This window comes from Anser anser, assembly GCF_964211835.1.
Source record: "Anser anser genome assembly, chromosome: 23".
Taxonomy (NCBI): Eukaryota; Metazoa; Chordata; class Aves; order Anseriformes; family Anatidae; genus Anser; species Anser anser.
The window spans coordinates 5,044,965-5,062,236 of record NC_139744.1 but is presented as its reverse complement, the minus strand read 5'-3'; the positions used below and the strand labels follow the sequence as shown (position 1 = coordinate 5,062,236).

Genomic DNA, 17,272 nt, shown 5'->3' with positions numbered 1-17,272 from the left:
TGAGAGCTTCTGCACTGCTGTGCTCCTTGACTACAAAAGCACCATCGGTTTTCCAGTGCACTTCCTGTCCTCCTTGAGCTCCTGAGGGTGTTACTTGTTGCCCTGTGGAAGTAGACATGTGAGGAGACACAAGATACTCTCCACTCACTCTTACTTGGCTGTGGTTGTGTTGTGCCTGGGACCATCCTCCCTCCTCTGTACCAATCCCATTGCCAGTGTCTCCCTCAAAAAAGTTGCATCCATCTTCTCCAGTTCTGTGATGCCTCCCATCCTGTCCCCTCCCTCCCCTCCCCCTCTTCTCCCCCTCCCCCTCCCCGTTTCTACTCCCCTTCTCTCCCCTGTCCCCTCCCTTTCCTTCCTCTGTCTCTCCCTGTCTGCAAAAGCCATGGATGTTTCCTTCTTCTCCAGGGTTCAGTGCCCAGGAGAGAACCCTCTGCAGTGTGTTGCAACCACCCATTCTTCTGGGAGTCGGGAAGGGGCTCCGTAAACACCCATCTTATACCCACCAAGGGCAAAGCCATTCTCCCACAACAGCTCAGGAAGACATACACGGACGTAAGAAACATCTACAGCCAAGGCTGAGATACAAAAATCTTTAATGAGTGTACAGAGGAAAAGCAGGTCACTCTGAGCTGAGACCCGTCTTCTGAGAAGAAGAGAACAAAGAAAAGAGAGAGAAGGAGGTAGCTGGAGGGATGGAAGGAGAGGCATGGGCCATATTTTCAGAAAGGGCAGGCTGGCCCCTTCCTGCCAGCATGTGCCAGAGGAGCTGAGAAAAGTCAGACATTCTGCAAGCAATGGCCTGAAGATTCCTCCTTTGTGTAGCACCATGTTCGTAATCCCGGAGAGAAGAACCCCAGGGCCATGGCCACTGGCTTCTTTAGCACGGCAGGCACCTTCTGCCACAGTAGCGGCTGGAAATGCCTGAAAGGTCACAGCAGCCGGAGTTGATGGGGACTCCGTCACAGCTGAGGATGCTGCCAACAGCAGCAGAGGTGGAGGATCCCACAACGGTGTTCTGCGGGAAGGAGCTGAGGATGGGGCCGGGCAGGGTCACCACCACGGGAGAGGGCTCAATGACGACGGTGGAGTTCTGGCACTGCCTGACGCAGGGCTCGTTGCAGCTGCTGGCCAGTGGAGTCGGGCCACAGGGCCTGCATGGCAGGCACTGGTCGTAGCAGGACATGTCTGGGGGCAGGAGATGCACCTGGGAAAGAGGACAGGGAGGAAGTAGAGCACATGGGCAGGTGATTTACCAGCCTGGTTACCCCATCACAAAAGAGCCAAGGCAACGGCTGAGGGTGGAGGTGGAGGCTGTGCCAGGAGGCACATGGTCTTCATCGCTTTGTCCTGACAGGGCCCTTCAAAGAGCAGCCTGGCCCAGGAACACTCTTGCATAGTACATAAACCAAAAGCCGCCTCAGCCCCATGTCCCAGCCTCTGTCTACACAGAGTTTCTGTATCCACCCCTCTCCCATGGCAAGGAACTCCAAGGCCCAGCATAGCACTGAACCACCATCAGATGAGATGTCTATTGATGCAAGATCCCTTCCACTTTGGAAGAGGAGGAGAGAGGGCTTCAGACTCACCTGGTTCCCAAGGAGGAGGAGGTGAGAGAACTGGATGGGAGAGCAGGGAGCTGGGCTGCTCTTTATACTGGTCCTTCATTGCCGCAGGCCCAGGGGCACCCTTGGCAGAGGTAACAATTTTCTGAGAAGCTCATCTTGAATGCAAACCATCCCAGCAAATGATATGGGCTGTGTGTTGGTTTGCTGCACTGCTGCCTTTTCATTTTCAGATTTAGGCCATGGCCATTCCCCAATGATGACTTCTTTGGAGTGCTGGGATGAACAGCCCAAGTATTTCTAAGGCAGGAATGCATCTGTGATAGCAGAAGACTCATTTTAAGTGCTGGATGTGTCCCGAGCAGTCATGTGACGTCTGTCTGGGTGACATTGTTGGGGATGTTTGAAGTGGTATTCTGAGGAGGAAGCTCCCACAAGCTGAAGTTGGATTCTGAAGTATGGCTATGCATGAGGAAGTGCCACATCCTTCCTTTTCCTTTCTACCTCATCTCACTCTGATGGTCCCTTGTTGCCTCCCCGGGTGTGTGATTTGTTCTACTGGCTTTTACCCTCATCCACATTAGCACTGCAGTCCATGAAAAAATATTCTTTCTCCTTTTGACTCCATGTCTCTCGGTGCAGTCTGTGAGCTCACTAACAGTGCCATAGAATCGCAGAACAGCAGAATCATAGAATGGCTTTGTTTGGAAGGGACATTGAAGTTAAAGTTCATTGAGTTCAACCTCCCTGCCATGGGCATGGATACTTTCCACTGGAACAGTCTGCCAAGAGCCCCATCCAATGTAGCCTTGAAAATTTTCAGGATGGGGCATCCACAAGTTCTCTGCACAACCCGTTCCTCTGTATCACCACCCTCATTGTAAAGATTTTCTTCCTAATAACTAATTAAAATCTACTTTCGTTTAGTTTATAACCATTACCCCTTGACATACTCCAGCCCTCTGATCATCTTTGAGGCCCTCCTCTGGACCCACTCTAACAGGTCTACGTTAGACATAGAAAGATGGTAGGGCAGGAATGGCTCATCTCTTGTGCTGCAGGAAGAGAGACAAACTCTTAATACAGCTGAGGGAGAGAGAGAGTAAATAGACTCAAATCTTGCTGAGGTACTGCTAAAAAGCACGGGTATGACAGACTTGGGTATGGGAAATGAATAGCATCTGCAGAAAGAAGAGTGCATGTGTATTTAGCTCAGCATTTCACAGCCCCTGAAAAGGGAGATGGAGAGTGGAGACAGTGAGCAAGTTGGTGAAATGAGAGACACAGGAGAGAGAGGGGTAGAACAGATACACCTTCAAGCAGTGCTGAAATGCTGTTCTGGCTTTGCAGGTCATGCATAGAAGGACTCTGTGTTAGTTTGCACAAGAAACCACCATCCAGGTGGGACACAACACAACTCTGCACTGCAATTTCTCTACCAGCAGCTCTGCTCCCTGCGTCTTCTGGCACCAGCAGTGCCTGACCCAGTCCACTCAATTCTTGCTGCAGGTGAGCAGGTCCAAGCCTCATGTGCATTCCAGGACGTTCTTCTCTGTGCTCTCCATAGAGGACTCTCGTGCTTTTCCATGTGCAAGATGCCAAGCTCCAGGACAGCGCTGTCTACCTGTGTGCACTGAGCCCACGCTGGTGCCTGCAGCAAGCAGCTTTATACAGGAAGGTGCTTGTGCTGTGAGGAGCAGCTCCCTCTCGTCACAGTTTGCATGGAGCTCTGAGCTGAGCCTGCCCAGCAAGGACACGTGGGGCTTGTGGTGAGCCAGGTGTGAGTGGCAGCCCCTGCTCCTGATGCCTGGCAGTGTGGTTAGCATAACCAACAGTAAGGCAAATATCCATAATGTGGAAGGGGGCTGTTAATGTGCACCCCTGCCCCCTTGTCTCTCCTGTTCACTGGCCCCAGTGTGTGAAGACACCCATTGTTGTGGTGAGAAAGGACACCAGTGTTATCAAGCCCCCAGTGCTGAGTCATCATGAGGGTGTGTGGAGCACCTACTGACAGGGTGATTAAGCCCATCAGGGTTATCAGTACCTGGGTGCTGGTTTGCCAGGAGATAGTGACACCAAGAAAACCTAAGGCTGAAAAGGGAATTCTCATCCAAAGACACAGACATTTTAGCTTTTGCAGTACACTGGTTATACTAAGTCAAGGACTTTTCATCTTCTCATACCAGACTCCCACCAAGGAGGCCGGAACTGCATAAGAAGCTGGGAGGGGGCACAAGCAGGTTAAAATTCCAGATCAATTATCTGGTGTGCAATGAGCCAATACACACAGAAGGTTCAAGAGATTGTTTATTTTGGAATTGTGCAAGTCAGGGTACCCAGTGATTTCCCACAAAGCTGGCACCCCTTAAAACTTTCCTCACTACTTTTATACAACACCTTCTCAGTGCATTTACGTGCTTGTACAATCCCATTGCCTCTGATTGCTTCCTTAATTAGCATAGTGCTGCCATGTCAGAATCGTTCTGCACATCTTCAGAGAGGAAGGGTCCCTTGTTAGGGTGGGATCTCCCAGATTAGGGATATGATATTTACTCTTATAATGAGGATAGTACACAGAGAGTTCACATTGGAATACTCCTGATCTTTGTTTTTCAGCCATCTATTCAGATTACGTTGACTGATGATGTATTCAAGGAAACACATCAAAATGTTTTCCCTCAAGAATGTCAACATCATGGCCTTCCTGATTAGCAGTTCCTCAGTTAATCATCCTTTTGACATCTCCAAGGCCTGGGTCATCTTGCCCTGTCCTCAAAGTACATATTTTACCTTTTTCAGAGAAAACAGAATTAATGATCAACTGGTATCAAAGACAGCAGACCCAAACTGGACAAAAGGATATCCCATACCACATAATGTTCTACTCATTAATGAAGCCTGGGGGAGTTGGATGAGGATGCTGCCATTGCTCAGGGAATGGCTGGGCATTGCTTGGCTTTTGGTGAGCAATCACACTGTGCGTCACTAGTTTGATGGTTGTTTTCTTTTATTATTTTTATTTCTGCCTTTTCTTCTTATTGAACTGTCCTTATCTCAACCCATGAGCTCTTGCACTTCTTTTTTCCAGCTTTCTCCCCTCACCATAGCAGGGGGGCAGTGAGCGTACATCTCACAGTACTTAGCCGCCCACCAGTTAAACCACAACACTTAGTGACTTTAACATGATATGTGGGGGTGTATCTGTGCCATTTCTTAGCATATTTCAAGATGGACTAGCTGGTGAATGAGAGGAAAAGCTGTCTGTAAAGTCTGAGTCAGAGGTGGCTAAGGGAGCCCAGGGCCCAGGCATGGAGATTGGGCAGGCTGAGAACCTATGGTAATCTCTGAGAGATCCCTGTGAGGGTGGGGATGCTTGCGAGATGAATGGGTGATGGCACGCGTCCCTTGGGAAAGCAAGCATCAGACTGGCCTCACCAGAGGAAAGGAGGGGGACCACATGCTGGGTAGGAGGAGTCAGGCTCCAGGCAGGGTCATGAGATGGGCTGAGGGCCAGTGCTGCAATGTTTCCTACGTTACTACTCTCCAGACTTTGCGCACCCCCAGCTGCAAGGTCATTTGAGTGCATTTGCAATCCTCCTTGACAATCTGCCGCTCTCATCCCATCTTCCTTGCCATTCATTTCCTTTTAACTTGTTCCTCCCAAGAGATGGAATGCATGAACAAGGGTGTGCTTGCACATCTAGTAGGTGAGGGTGTGTGTTTCCAGCAGGGATCTTCAATCCTGACCAGACAGAGAGAAGGAACGGGGCTTGGCTCTCTGTAGGCAAGGTTTTGATGAGTACCGGTGGTGTTCTTTTGGGTGTTGTTAGAGGCAATGCCCCGCCTGTGGCTGCAGTCTGTATGAGCAGCTATATTAATGTCTTGTGTGTGTCTCCATGTGTGTGCCTTCCTCGGATACATGCTCAGGCTTGCTACTGGCCCAGCCTGCAAAAGGGAGAGCAGCAGCCACTTTCATCAGCAAAGAACAGAGAGTTCTGAGGGTCTCCGGGTGCTCTAAGCAGTCTAGAACCAGAGTCCCAACACTCTGGTGCCTGCCAGAGGCAGCAACTTCCCTAGCATCCTGTCAACAGCCACCAAGATGGTGCAGAACATGCTGACAGTCTAGAGAGCAGCTTGGCAAAAAAAGCCCTGGGGGTTGTGGTGGACACCAAGCTGAGCATGAACCAACACTGTGTCCTGTCTGCAAGAGGGCTAATGGTGTCCTCAGCTGCATTAGCAGTGTTGCCAGCAGGTTGAGGGAGGTGATCATTCCTCTTGATTCAGCACTGGAGAGGCCATTCTGGGTGTAGAGTGTCTAAATGCTGGCTCTCATTTCTGTATGCGTCTTGGCTCCCCAGGACAGGAAAGTCAAAGACATCCTGGAGAGAGACAATGAAGGCCACAGTTATGACTGAGGGACTGGAGAATCTCTCCTCTGAGGAAAGGCTGAGAAAGCTGGGACTGCTCAGCCTGAAGAACAGAAGGCTCAGGTGGATCTCTTCATGCATAGGAATAACTGAAGGGACAGCAAAAAGAAGATGGAGTCAGGCTCCCCTCTGTGGAGATGAGTGCCAGGACAAGAAGCACTGGCCACAAAATGAAACACAGAAGGCTCTTTCTGAGCATTAGAAAATATTTTTTTCACTGGATGGTTGACCACACCTTGGAGGAGATGGCCCCACCAGGCTGTAGAGTCTTCATCCTGGGAGATTTTCAAAAGCCTTCTGGACTTAGCCCACAGCAGCCTGCTGGCCCTGCGTGATCAGGACATTGAGTCAGGTGAACTGCAGAGGCTCCTTCCAGATGTGAAATTTGTGTTATACATCAATGTGAGCCATGAGGAGAGGCAGAGAGAAACAGTCTTCTTCAGCCTTCAAAAGAGAAAGTTAAGGAAGAGCTTTCTGAGCTTCTGATACTTGACTGCAGGACAAAGAACCAGATGGAGCCAAACTCTTCTGGAACACCACGAAAGAACACAAGGCAATGTCTGGAACATGAAAAATTCTAACTAGAAATTATAATTTATGGTGCCTCTCTTTTTTATTATTCATGAGGGTGGATCATGAATGTAGATGAAGGCCAGTAAGAGTGCCCTCCAATTCCGATTAAAATACCATTAGTTGGAGATAACACCAAAAGGAAAAGGGAATAGCCCAGGCAAGTTATGCCCTTTCAGATGCTGGGAACCCACTGATCCAACAACCTTTTCCCTGCTGACTCCCCACACCTTCCCCTATGGAATAGGTTGTCTTTGTGTCCCCCGGGCTTGTGGCATCCCACATCCCACTGGAGCCCCATTCCTCTTGCAAATGCTAAGTTTTCCTAACAGAAATGGACACGGCCACAGCCCCTGGGCTGCTGCACAGCAGGGTTCCTGACTGTGAAAATCTTCAATGGTAGCTCCTGCTGGAGGAGGGAGAAACCCCAGGGAGCATTTAAGGCACAATCAGACCAGAACATTTCTCATCGCTGCATCTCCCCTTGTTCCCCAGCAGAGTCATTTCCGGCAGCTCTGTTCTCTCGGGGCTGGGAGGTGCTTTTCTGACTCTCTCTCCCTCAGCAAACAGGAGGGTCGGTCTCAGCATGCACCGCGGGTATCTCGTCCTCACTGCCTTCCTGGGGCAACTGCTGGGTAAGTGCTGGCTTTTAATCAAGGCATAAATCTTCTTTCCTCAGGAAGCCCTCATTAACCTTACCACGTTTATGTGGGGAACAATTCTTGATTCAAAGGGAAATGCTGGTAAATGTTGGCTCCCATTTCTGGCTCTGCACCCCTTCTCTCAAGATGATGTTATTCTTTGAAATGAAAAGAGAAGATGTAGAAGAGAGACTTGAGGTCCCTCTCCTAATTTTCTTATTCTTTCAGTCCATTTCTCTCTGCCTCTCTCTTCTGGACCACCAGAGGAGATTTCAGCTGTCTTTGCAGTCCCACATTTCTCCCTTTACTACAGTAAGAAGCAAGATCCTGTCCAAGTGGGTATAGGGACATTAAAGCTCTCCTCCCATGGACATTACCAGGGTGTCCAGTCTGTCTTCTGCCTGACATGTTCCTGCTGTGGCCTCCAATGTCCTCCTGCTTGTCTGCACAGTCAGGGCTCCCTCCTGCCATGACTCAGCTAGCCTGTGTATACTGGTTGGTCTCAGAACCCCCTGAGATGACAGGGATGTCATCCCTGGTTGAACCTTTTCCCAGTAGCTGCATAAGCACCTCAAATGGCTGGAGGGTGCTGTGTATGTGGGTGACAGGCAGTGCCCTGGTCCTCTGGGCAGAAGGAGAGCAGGCAGGAGGAGCTGGCACACAGCACAGCTCTCCTCAGGATCCGCTCTGGCCAGGGAGCTCTGAGCTCTGCCCCCAAAACACCCTGCTGTGCCCGGGCCTCAGGACCTTTCAGCCCAGCAAAGGACAGGGAGCCTTATCCCCCACAGGTTTGAATCCACTCCTGTTTGCCTGCCTGGAGACTTCCCTGCAGAGCTGCTGACCTTCTCTTTCTTCCAGAAATCATGGGGCAGGTGTCTGTCACCCAGCAAGAAGGACAAGTCACCACAGAGCAGGGAAATGCCTTCCAGACCACTTGCACATACGAGACCTCCTACTTTAATGGCTTGCTTTGGTACCAGCAGAAGAAGGGCCAAGGCCCTCAGCTGATTTCAAATCAAGCAATAGCAGGCACCAAGCAGAACGTCCGTTTCACCACAGAGCTGAACATCACGGGGAAATACAGTGTTCTGCAGCTGAAGGAAGTCAAGCTCTCTGACAGCGCCTTGTACCTCTGTGCTGTGCATGACACCCTGGTGCAGAGAGGTACCCTGGTTGAGCAATAACCCTGGGAAGGGAGGGGATGTGTCTGTGCAAGGCAGAGCTCTAGGATGGGGCCCTCAGTTCTTCCCTGTCTGTGCTGCTTCCCCTGTTCACCCTGATATCTGCCAGCCAGATCGCCGTTCCCAAAGGGGCTGGTGTCTGTGGCTGAGCAGAGAGTGTTGACCCTGACTGGCTGACCAGGACTGCAGTGCTCTGCTTTTCTTCCCTTTCTGCGGTACCTGAATAGGGAAGATCTTGCTGGAAACCAGGATTCCTGCAGGGGCTTGTTCTCAGCCCCTTGATCCCAGATTGAGTAAATTCCTGAAAACCCATGATAAAGCACCTTTCTTCAAGTCCTGGCCAGCCCAGCCCAGAGACTCCTAGAACAAGTTTTGACACAGATTTGCAGGGTTCTTTTCTCCCTTCAACAAGTCAGTAAATAAAATGGATTTTCTTCTGAGCCATTTCATTATCTCCTGACTTTCAGCCAGTTCATGTCCAAAGTCTGTGCCTGAGGGACAGAACTAAACACATAGAATATCCCTGATAGCCAAAGGCCCAAGAGCTCTCCATGTTCATCACAGTAAGCAATCAGAGCAAGAGATAAATGAAGACTTACAGCCCACTGAGTTTGTTGACGTCTCCTTAGGGGAGCTGGGGGAATATGATCATCCCCAGCTCTTGCGCAGAGAGCAGTTTTGTAGTGACCAGCTCCCACAGCAGTATAGGATTGCATGTCTGGGAGAAGCTAGGTGTCCTGCAGGCAGCAAATGTCGAGGCCAAGCAGAAGAAATGAGGATGTGCTGATAAAGGTTCGTCTGTCTCACAAACCATGCTGAATATGGTGTTTTGATGTCCTCAGACTCAAGGAAGCTCTTCTCTCTGCTTGCAAGAGCAAGAAGCAAAGCAACCCAGAGAAAGAAGAGCTCAGTGCAGGCAGCTCCCAGCAGGGGGCAGCCATAGGCCCTCTTTTCCTCTGTGCTCTCAAGGAAGGCAGTATCAGCCTCAGCCTTGTCTCAGAAGGGGTCTGATCAACTCCCTGGGATCATCTCCCCACGGAGTCTCTGGGGACATTGAACACCTCTGCAGGAACAGTGCCTTCCTTCCTGTTCTTGCCTGGTATTATGGACTGGCACTCTTGGTACCACATGTCCTGTACCTGCTCAGTCTCCCTGGAACCAACAGTGTCTGGAGTGCTGCTTTATTCCCCAAGGGGTTTTTGTGTCCTTTCTTCCCTGAGCACAGAGGAGGCTTCCCAAGGGAAATGCCTCCATGAACAGCACCAGCTGCAGAACACCTCACCCACACCCCTCCCCACCCCAGACATAGGCACAGTCCCTCACTCTGGCGATCTGTGGGCTCTGCTCCATACCATGGGCAGGAAGCAATGGGACAGAGACTCACTGGATTCTGGAAGTCCCATGCAAAAAACTTCTTTGTCCTCTGACTTTTCCCCAGAGCTCTGGCAGCGTGGACCTTCCCTCAGTGGGCATTTTGAGAGGACATAACGGTGCTGGCATACAACTTCAGAAAGAACCATATTCCTCCAGCCTCCAAGGAACAAGGGATCCCCAAGTGGGGAGGGGCACAGGAGAGGTTCCATGGTTTTCTTGTACATTAGACAGATCCCTGTAACTTTGTCCACCACTGTAGCTCCAAGGGACAGTGCCTGAAATGTCCCCACTGCAATGTGTTCCATATTCCTCTGGGAGTCTGAAAGGCCCCTCCTGTGCTCACCATATTCCCCTGCACACTAATGCCTTTCTTAACTTGCAACATGAGGTGAGATGCAGAAAACTTTAATGACTGTGAAGAGGGAAATGAGATCATTTCTAGAGGAGACTGTCAGAGGTGGCAGGTAGCACAAGGAAGTGTCAGAAGTCTGTGTGCATCACCAATGGTAGAGATCCCACAGGACATACATGTGCCTGTCCCACAGAGGGAGAGCGACCAGCGGAAGCCCCAGGCTGGGTATGGAGGTCTTAACAGCCTAGAAGAACAGAAAGGAGGGAAGAGAGTGGAGAGAGCAGAAGACATGGAAGTTAGGCTTTGGCCACATTTTCAGAGAGCCCCACCTGCACTTGTTTGGAAGGGGGACACTGGATGCTCAGCCTCTCACACATCATTGGCTAGAAGCTCTGTCCTCAATTCTGCATTATCTTGGGTGTATGTTTCCAGCAGGGATCTTCAATCCTGACCAGACAGAGAGAAGGAACGGGGCTTGGCTCTCTGTAGGCAAGGTTTTGATGAGTACCGGTGGCGTTCTTTTGGGTGTTGTTAGAGGCAATGCCCCGCCTGTGGCTGCAGTCTGTATGAGCAGCTATATTAGTGTCCTGTGTGTGTCTCCATGTCTGTGCCTTCCACGGATACATGCTCAGGCTTGCTACTGGCCCAGCCTGCGAAAGGGAGAGCAGCAGCCACTTTCATCAGCAAAGAACAGAGAGTCAGGGTGAGTGTCAGGAGGGTGGAGCCAGACTCTTCTCAGTGACATCTAATGATAGGACAAGGGGCAATGTGTGCAAGCTGAAACATAGAAATAAATATGCTTAAATACGCTTAAATACGAGAAGAAACTTCTTCACGGTGAGGTTGACAGAACACTGGAACAGGCTGCCCAGGGGAGTTGTGGGGTCTCCTTCTCTGGACACATTCAAAGGCCAACTGGACGCATTTCTTTGTGATGTGATCTAGGTGTTCCTGCTCTGGCAGGGGAATTGGACTAAACGATCTTTCAAGGTCCCTTTCAATCCCTAACATTCTCATTAGGGGCAGTCAACATGGCTTCAGCAAGGGGAATTCATGCTTGACCAATTGATAGCCTTTATGAAGACATAACCGGGTGGATAGATGATGGTGAAGCGGTGGACATGCTCTATCTCGATTGTAAAGCATCGGACAGTCTCCCACAGCATCCTCACAGCTAAACTTAGGAAGTGTGGTCTGGATGATCGGGTAGTGAGGTAGACTGTGAACTGGCTGAAGGGGAGCCAGGTGTCTCCCCTGCTAAAGCCACTGGTCATGGCCTTGGGGTTCTTCTCCCTGGAACTCACAACATTGTGGTGGAGAAAAGAGGAATCTTCAGGCCATTGCTTTCAGAATGACCGACCTTCCTCAGCTACTCTGGCAAACATTGGCAGGAGCAAGACCAGGATCTACCCTGAGATTTCTGAAAACATGGGCCATGCCTCTCCTTCCATCCCTCCATCTACCTCCTCTCTCTTTTTTCTTTGTGCTCTTCTTCTCCCTTGGGCTGTGGGGCTCTTCAGAGCCAGCCCTCCCACTGCGGGAACAGCAGACACATGCCCTGCATGAACTCCATCATGAACAAGGGACGCTGCCTCTATGTCGGTCTTGGTGATCCCCACACTGAGGGGCCTCTGCTTGGAGTGACCTGCTTTTCCTCTGTACACTCATTAAAGATTTCTGCATCCCAGCCTTGGCTGTAGATTTTTCTTCCCTCCATGTATGCCCACCTGAGCTGCCCAGGGAGGATGGCTTTGCAATCGGTGGGTATAAGATGGGTGTTTGTGGAGCCCCTTCTGCACTCCCAGAAGAATGGCAATTTGCGACACACTGCAGAGGGTCCTCTCTTGGGCACTGCCCCTTGGAGCTGAAGAAGACATCCCTGGCTTTTGCAGAGAGATAGAGGGAGGGTAAGGGAAGGGAGAGGAGAGGAGAGGAGAGGAGAGGAGAGGAGAGGAGAGGAGAGGAGAGGAGAGGAGAGGAGAGGAGAGGAGAGGAGAGGAGAGGAGAGGAGAGGAGAGGAGAGGAGAGGAGAGGAGAGGAGAGGAGAGGAGAGGAGAGGGGAGGGGAGGGGAGGGGAGGGGAGGGGAAGGGGAGGGGAGGGGAGGGGAGGGGAGGGGAGGGGAGGGGAGGGGAAGGGAAGGGAAGGGAAGGGAAGGGAAGGGAAGGGAAGGGAAGGGAAGGGAAGGGAAGGGAAGGGAAGGGAAGGGAAGGGAAGGGAAGGGAAGGGAAGGGAAGGGAAGGGAAGGGAAGGGAAGGGAAGGGAAGGGAAGGGAAGGGAAGGGAAGGGAAGGGAAGGGAAGGGAAGGGAAGGGAAGGGAAGGGAAGGGAAGGGAAGGGAAGGGAAGGGAAGGGAAGGGAAGGGAAGGGAAGGGAAGGGAAGGGAAGGGAAGGGAAGGGAAGGGAAGGGAAGGGAAGGGAAGGGAAGGGAAGGGAAGGGAAGGGAAGGGAAGGGAGTGGAATAATCACAGAACTGGAGAAGATGGATGCTATTTTGTTCAGGGAGATGTTGGCAATGGATGGGTATAGAGGAGGAAGCACGGCCCGAGGCACAACACAACCACAACCAAGTGAGAGTGAGCAGACAGTGTCTTGTGTCTCTTCACGTCTGCTTCCAGAGGGCAACAAGGAACATCCTAGAGGAGCTCAAAAAGGACAGGAAAACTGGTGGTGCTCTTGTATTCAGGGAGCACAGCAGGCCAGAAGCCCTCAGCAGAGGCCAGCTGCATGACAGGTAGCAAGTCCCAGAAGAAGCTGTCAGTTACTATGTAGGGCCAGCACAGGATTATCGAAGGGGGAGTGCCACTTGTGCCAAGGAGGCTAGCGTAAGCTCAGCCCACAGGCCTCCCACCAAACAGGCAGACCTTCCCTCCCATGGCACTGGAATACCCCAGTGGATGGTAGACGGCCACATCTACCTGGGCCACGAGTGTGAAGAGGAGATCCCAGTTTAGGCCCACTAGTAGAGGAAAAGGAACCAGACCACACAGCTAGAGAACAAAGTTATCCTCACTGCAGAGAAGGCACCTAAAAGCATAAGAGGCATCCTGACCAAGACATGGCACATGTCAGTGAAGGGGAAGTTGCCAAAGACAAACTACATGGGAGAGTGCAAGTGCTGGTGGGGCATCACCATCACAAGTGTATTCCCAGTCTGGATTAAGAGGTAGATGTCTGAGAACAGTATGATAGAATCATAGAACCATAGAATATCTTGGGTTGCAAGGAACCTTAAAGATCATCGAGTTCCAGCCCCCCTGCCATGGGCAGGGATGCCACCTGCTCAATCAGGTTGTCCAGGGCAATCTGGTCTTGAACACCTCCACGGACTGGGCATACACACCTTCTCTGCACATGCTGTTCTAGTGCCTCAACAACCTCTGTGTTCCCCCCTAACATCTAACCTAAATCTGTCTTATTTTAGTTTAAAACCATTCCCCCTAGTCCTATCATTACCTGATGTACTAGAAGTTGCTCTCCATCTTTTTATAAGGCCCCTTTAAGTATTAAAAATCTGCAATCAGGTCTCTCTGGAGCCTTCTCTTCTGCAGACTGAACATCCCCATCTCTCTCAGACTTTCTTTGTAGGAGAGGTGCTCCAGCCCTCCAGTCATTTTGTGGCTCTCCTCAGGACCTACTCTAACAGGTCCTCATTCTTCTTGTGCTGGAGACCCCAGACCCGGCTGCAGCACTCCAAGTGGGACCTCACAAGGTCATAGCAGAGGGGGACAATCACCTCCATCGACCTGCTGGCCACTCCTCTTGATACAGCCCAGGATGCAGTTGCCATTCTGGGTTACAAGTACGCTTCTTGTCCACCAGAACCCCCAAGTCCATCTCTGCAGGGCTGCTCTCAATGAGTTCACCCATTCTGTGCCCATGCCTGGGATTGCCCCAAGCCACGTGCAGCACCTTGCGGTTGGACTTCTTGAACCTCATGTGGTTCACATGGACCCACTTCTCAAGCTTCTCCAGGTCCCTTGGGACGGTATCCCTTCCTTCTGCTGTACCAACTGCATTGCTCAGCTTCATGTCATAAAAAGACATGAAACAGAACCAGTCTGTAGGCAGACACCTGAAGGACACCAAAATTCCCACCAAAGCAATAGCTTTCTCCCTTGGCCATCTCTTTGCAGATGGAAAGACCAGATAGGGACTCACTCAGGGATGCTGCAAACATTTATTGAATCTCAGGAGGGAAAAGAGGTAACTACAAGAAGAGGCCCTGAGAGTGGAGATCAGCAAGAACTGCCAAAATCTGTTCAGATTTTCCTATGGCAGACCTGCCACAGGGTATCCATCTAACTGGACCCACAAGTGGAGAGAGGCTTGCAGGTCACACCAGGTTGGTTTCTGGGGGCCTCACAGAGAGCTTGGAGGGGAGCAGAGGGCAAAAAGGAAAAGAGAGAAAAGGAGTGAGTGAGTGGAAAACAAAAAAGGTAGACATTGGCCATGTTGACAGAGAACCCAGGCTGTCCCCTTCCTGTCTGTCTTTACAGGACAAGTCAGAGATGGTCAGCTCCTCTTAAAACAGGAGCACGAAGTTCTGTTGTTCTTCTTTCCAGCAGCATGTTCTGAGTTCCTGGGGTCCTGGTCTGGGGCACTGTCTGGCATCTTTAGCAGGGGCGGCACCTGCTGCCACAGTAGCGGCTGGCAATACAGGAGAGGTCACAGCAGCCAGAGTTGATGGGGACTCCGTCACAGCTGAGGATGCTGCCAACAGCAGCGGAGGTGGAGGATCCCACAACGGTGTTCTGCGGGAAGGAGCTGAGGATGGGGCCGGGCAGGGTCACCACCACAGGAGAGGGCTCAATGACGATGGTGGAGTTCTGGCACTGCCTGACGCAGGGCTCGTTGCAGCTGCTGGCCAGTGGGGTCGGGCCGCAGGGCTGGCACGGCCGGCACTGGTCGTAGCAGGACATGTCTGGGGGCAGGAGGTCCACCTGGGAGAGAGGGCAGGGAGGAAGCTTAACATGGGGATGCATGAGGAGCAGCCTGTCACCACACCCTAACAGAACCAAGGCACAGGCCATGCTGTGAGCTGGAGGCTGTGCAGGGATGTGTGAGGGCTTCTTGGCCTCATCCTGCCAGAGCCCAAAAGGAGACACCGGAGACTATCTGGCTACAGACTAGGCCCTAGTCCAGAAGCAATCTCAATTGCATCCCTCTGTGCATCCCTCTGTGAGAAACCTGCTTCCCTCCTCCACAACCAGAAGCCCCAAAATTTGGCATAGAACAGAGCTGATTGTAGCTGAGAAGTCCATGGAGATGAGACCTGGGATAATGAGGAGGACAAGAAGGGGCTTCACACTCACCTGGTTCCCAAGGAGGAGAAGGCCAGAGAAGTGGATGAGGGAGCATGGAGCTGGGCTGGCTTTTATAGTGGACCTTAGCCGCCCCATGTCCAGAGACATCCCTTGAAGCAGTGATTATTTCCTGACAAGCTCCACTTGGATGCAAAACATCCCAGCTAATGATATGGGCTGTGTATTTCCTTCCTGTGATGATGTTTTCCATTTCCTGCTTATGCTGTTTCCCAGTTATGTCGCCTTTTGAGTGGCAGGTAGGGAGGCCCAAGTATTCCCAGGCAACACACGTCAGTGTGGGCAGAAGACTCAGCTCACGTGCTGGAAGAGTCCAGTAAAGGCAAATGATGTCAGCCTGGGTGACTCCTTAGGAGCTTTTTGGAGCCCTTTTTGCGATGGGTGTCCCAGCTCCTACCTGTGACCCTAACCCACTTAATGCTGTCCTCAGGGAAAACCTGCTGGCCTGTTTTGCCTCCTCCTGCTCTGACCCAGGGATGTCTGTATGGGGGGAGAGGTTGTTCAGGGCCCTTTCTGGATCTCAAAAGAAAGGCCCAACAGGAAATTGTCTGTTTTATTTAGCAGGAATAAGAAGAGGAACGTAGACAGTGAGTAAGTCTTTCATGTGCAGGTGACCCGGCTTTTGTACAGCATCAGACAGAACTATGTGGATTTTTTCCAACACACACAGTGCAGATCCTGTCCTTAAAGAGTTCCTTCTTCACGCCATGCCTGGATGCCTTTCATTTTTGTTTAAAAAAAAATAAAAAAAACCATACATCTTCTCCTTATATGATGGAAGCTTATTTGTGACATGACACTGACCAGTGCTCAGTAGGGGCACTCCATCAGATTCCCTTACCGCTGCTACTCAGGCTAACCAAACTGAGTGGTGCAGTGGATTAAACAGAAGGAAGGGATGCCATCGAAAGGGATCTAGAGAAGCTTTAGAAGTGGGCCCATGTGAACCAAATGCAAGCTGAAACATAGAAATAAATACGCTTAAATACGAGAAGAAACTTCTTCACGGTGAGGTTGACAGAACACTGGAACAGGCTGCCCAGGGGGGTTGTGGAGTCTTCTTCTCTGGACACATTCAAAATCTGCCTGGACGCATTCCTGTGTGACCGAAGCTAGGTGTTTCTGCTCCTGCGGGGGAATTGGACTAGATGATCTTTCAAGGTCCCTTCCAACGCCTAACATTCTGTGATTCTGAGAAACACCGCAGGCTCTGTCTGAGCATTAGGAAATATTTTTTCACTGTATGGTTGACCAAGCCCTGCAAAAGTTTGTCCTGACAGGCTGAAGAGTCTCCATCCTTGGAGATTTTCAAAAGCCTTCTGAATGTGGCCCAGGGCACCCTGCTGGCCCTGCATGATCAGGGCGTTGTGCCAGGTGAACTCAAAGGCCCCTTCCAGATGTGTAAATTCTGTTATTCTGCAACATGAGCCATGAGGAGAGGCAGAGAGAACCGGTCTTCAGTCTTCAAAACAGAAGGGTATGGAAGGGCTTTTCAATGCTTCTGATACTTGAATGGAGGATGAAGTGTCAGATGGAGCCAAAATCTTCTGGAACACCATGAAAGAAACAAGGCAATGTGCACAGTACTGTGCACAGTACACCACCCCAAAAGGATCATGTTGAGTGAGACTGTGGGATGCAGAAAAATTTAATGATTCAGATGAGGGAAATGAGGTCAATTTTAGAGGAGGCTGTCAGTGCAGGCAGCACCACGAGGTGCCAGAAGTCTCCACCACGGTGGAGATCCCACAGGACATACATGTGCCTGTCCCACAGAGGGAGAGCGACCAGCGGAAGCCCCAGGCTGGGTATGGAGGTCTTAACAGCCTAGAACAGAAGGG

General features: G+C 51.1%; 1 protein-coding gene across 2 annotated transcripts; it reads right to left on the bottom strand.

Annotated features, from left to right (window-relative positions):
* Positions 1–880: 880 nt before the first annotated feature.
* Positions 881–15,808, bottom strand: LOC310885851 (feather keratin Cos2-3-like; the record flags this gene model as incomplete). 2 transcript variants are annotated; one of them, XM_083809654.1, is made up of 2 exons in its annotated part: positions 15,423–15,808; positions 881–1,207 (listed from the first exon to the last, which is right to left on the bottom strand). In XM_083809654.1, the coding sequence occupies exons 1-2, from the start codon at positions 15,519–15,521 to the stop codon at positions 881–883; spliced, it is 426 nt and encodes a 141-aa protein (XP_083665780.1). In that variant the 5' UTR covers positions 15,522–15,808. The 2 variants fall into 2 exon arrangements, with proteins under 2 accessions (XP_083665780.1, XP_083665781.1); XM_083809655.1 differs by lacking the exon at positions 15,423–15,808 and adding an exon at positions 1,590–1,917 and having other exon boundaries at positions 881–1,188.
* Between the last annotated feature and the right edge of the window lie 1,464 nt (positions 15,809–17,272).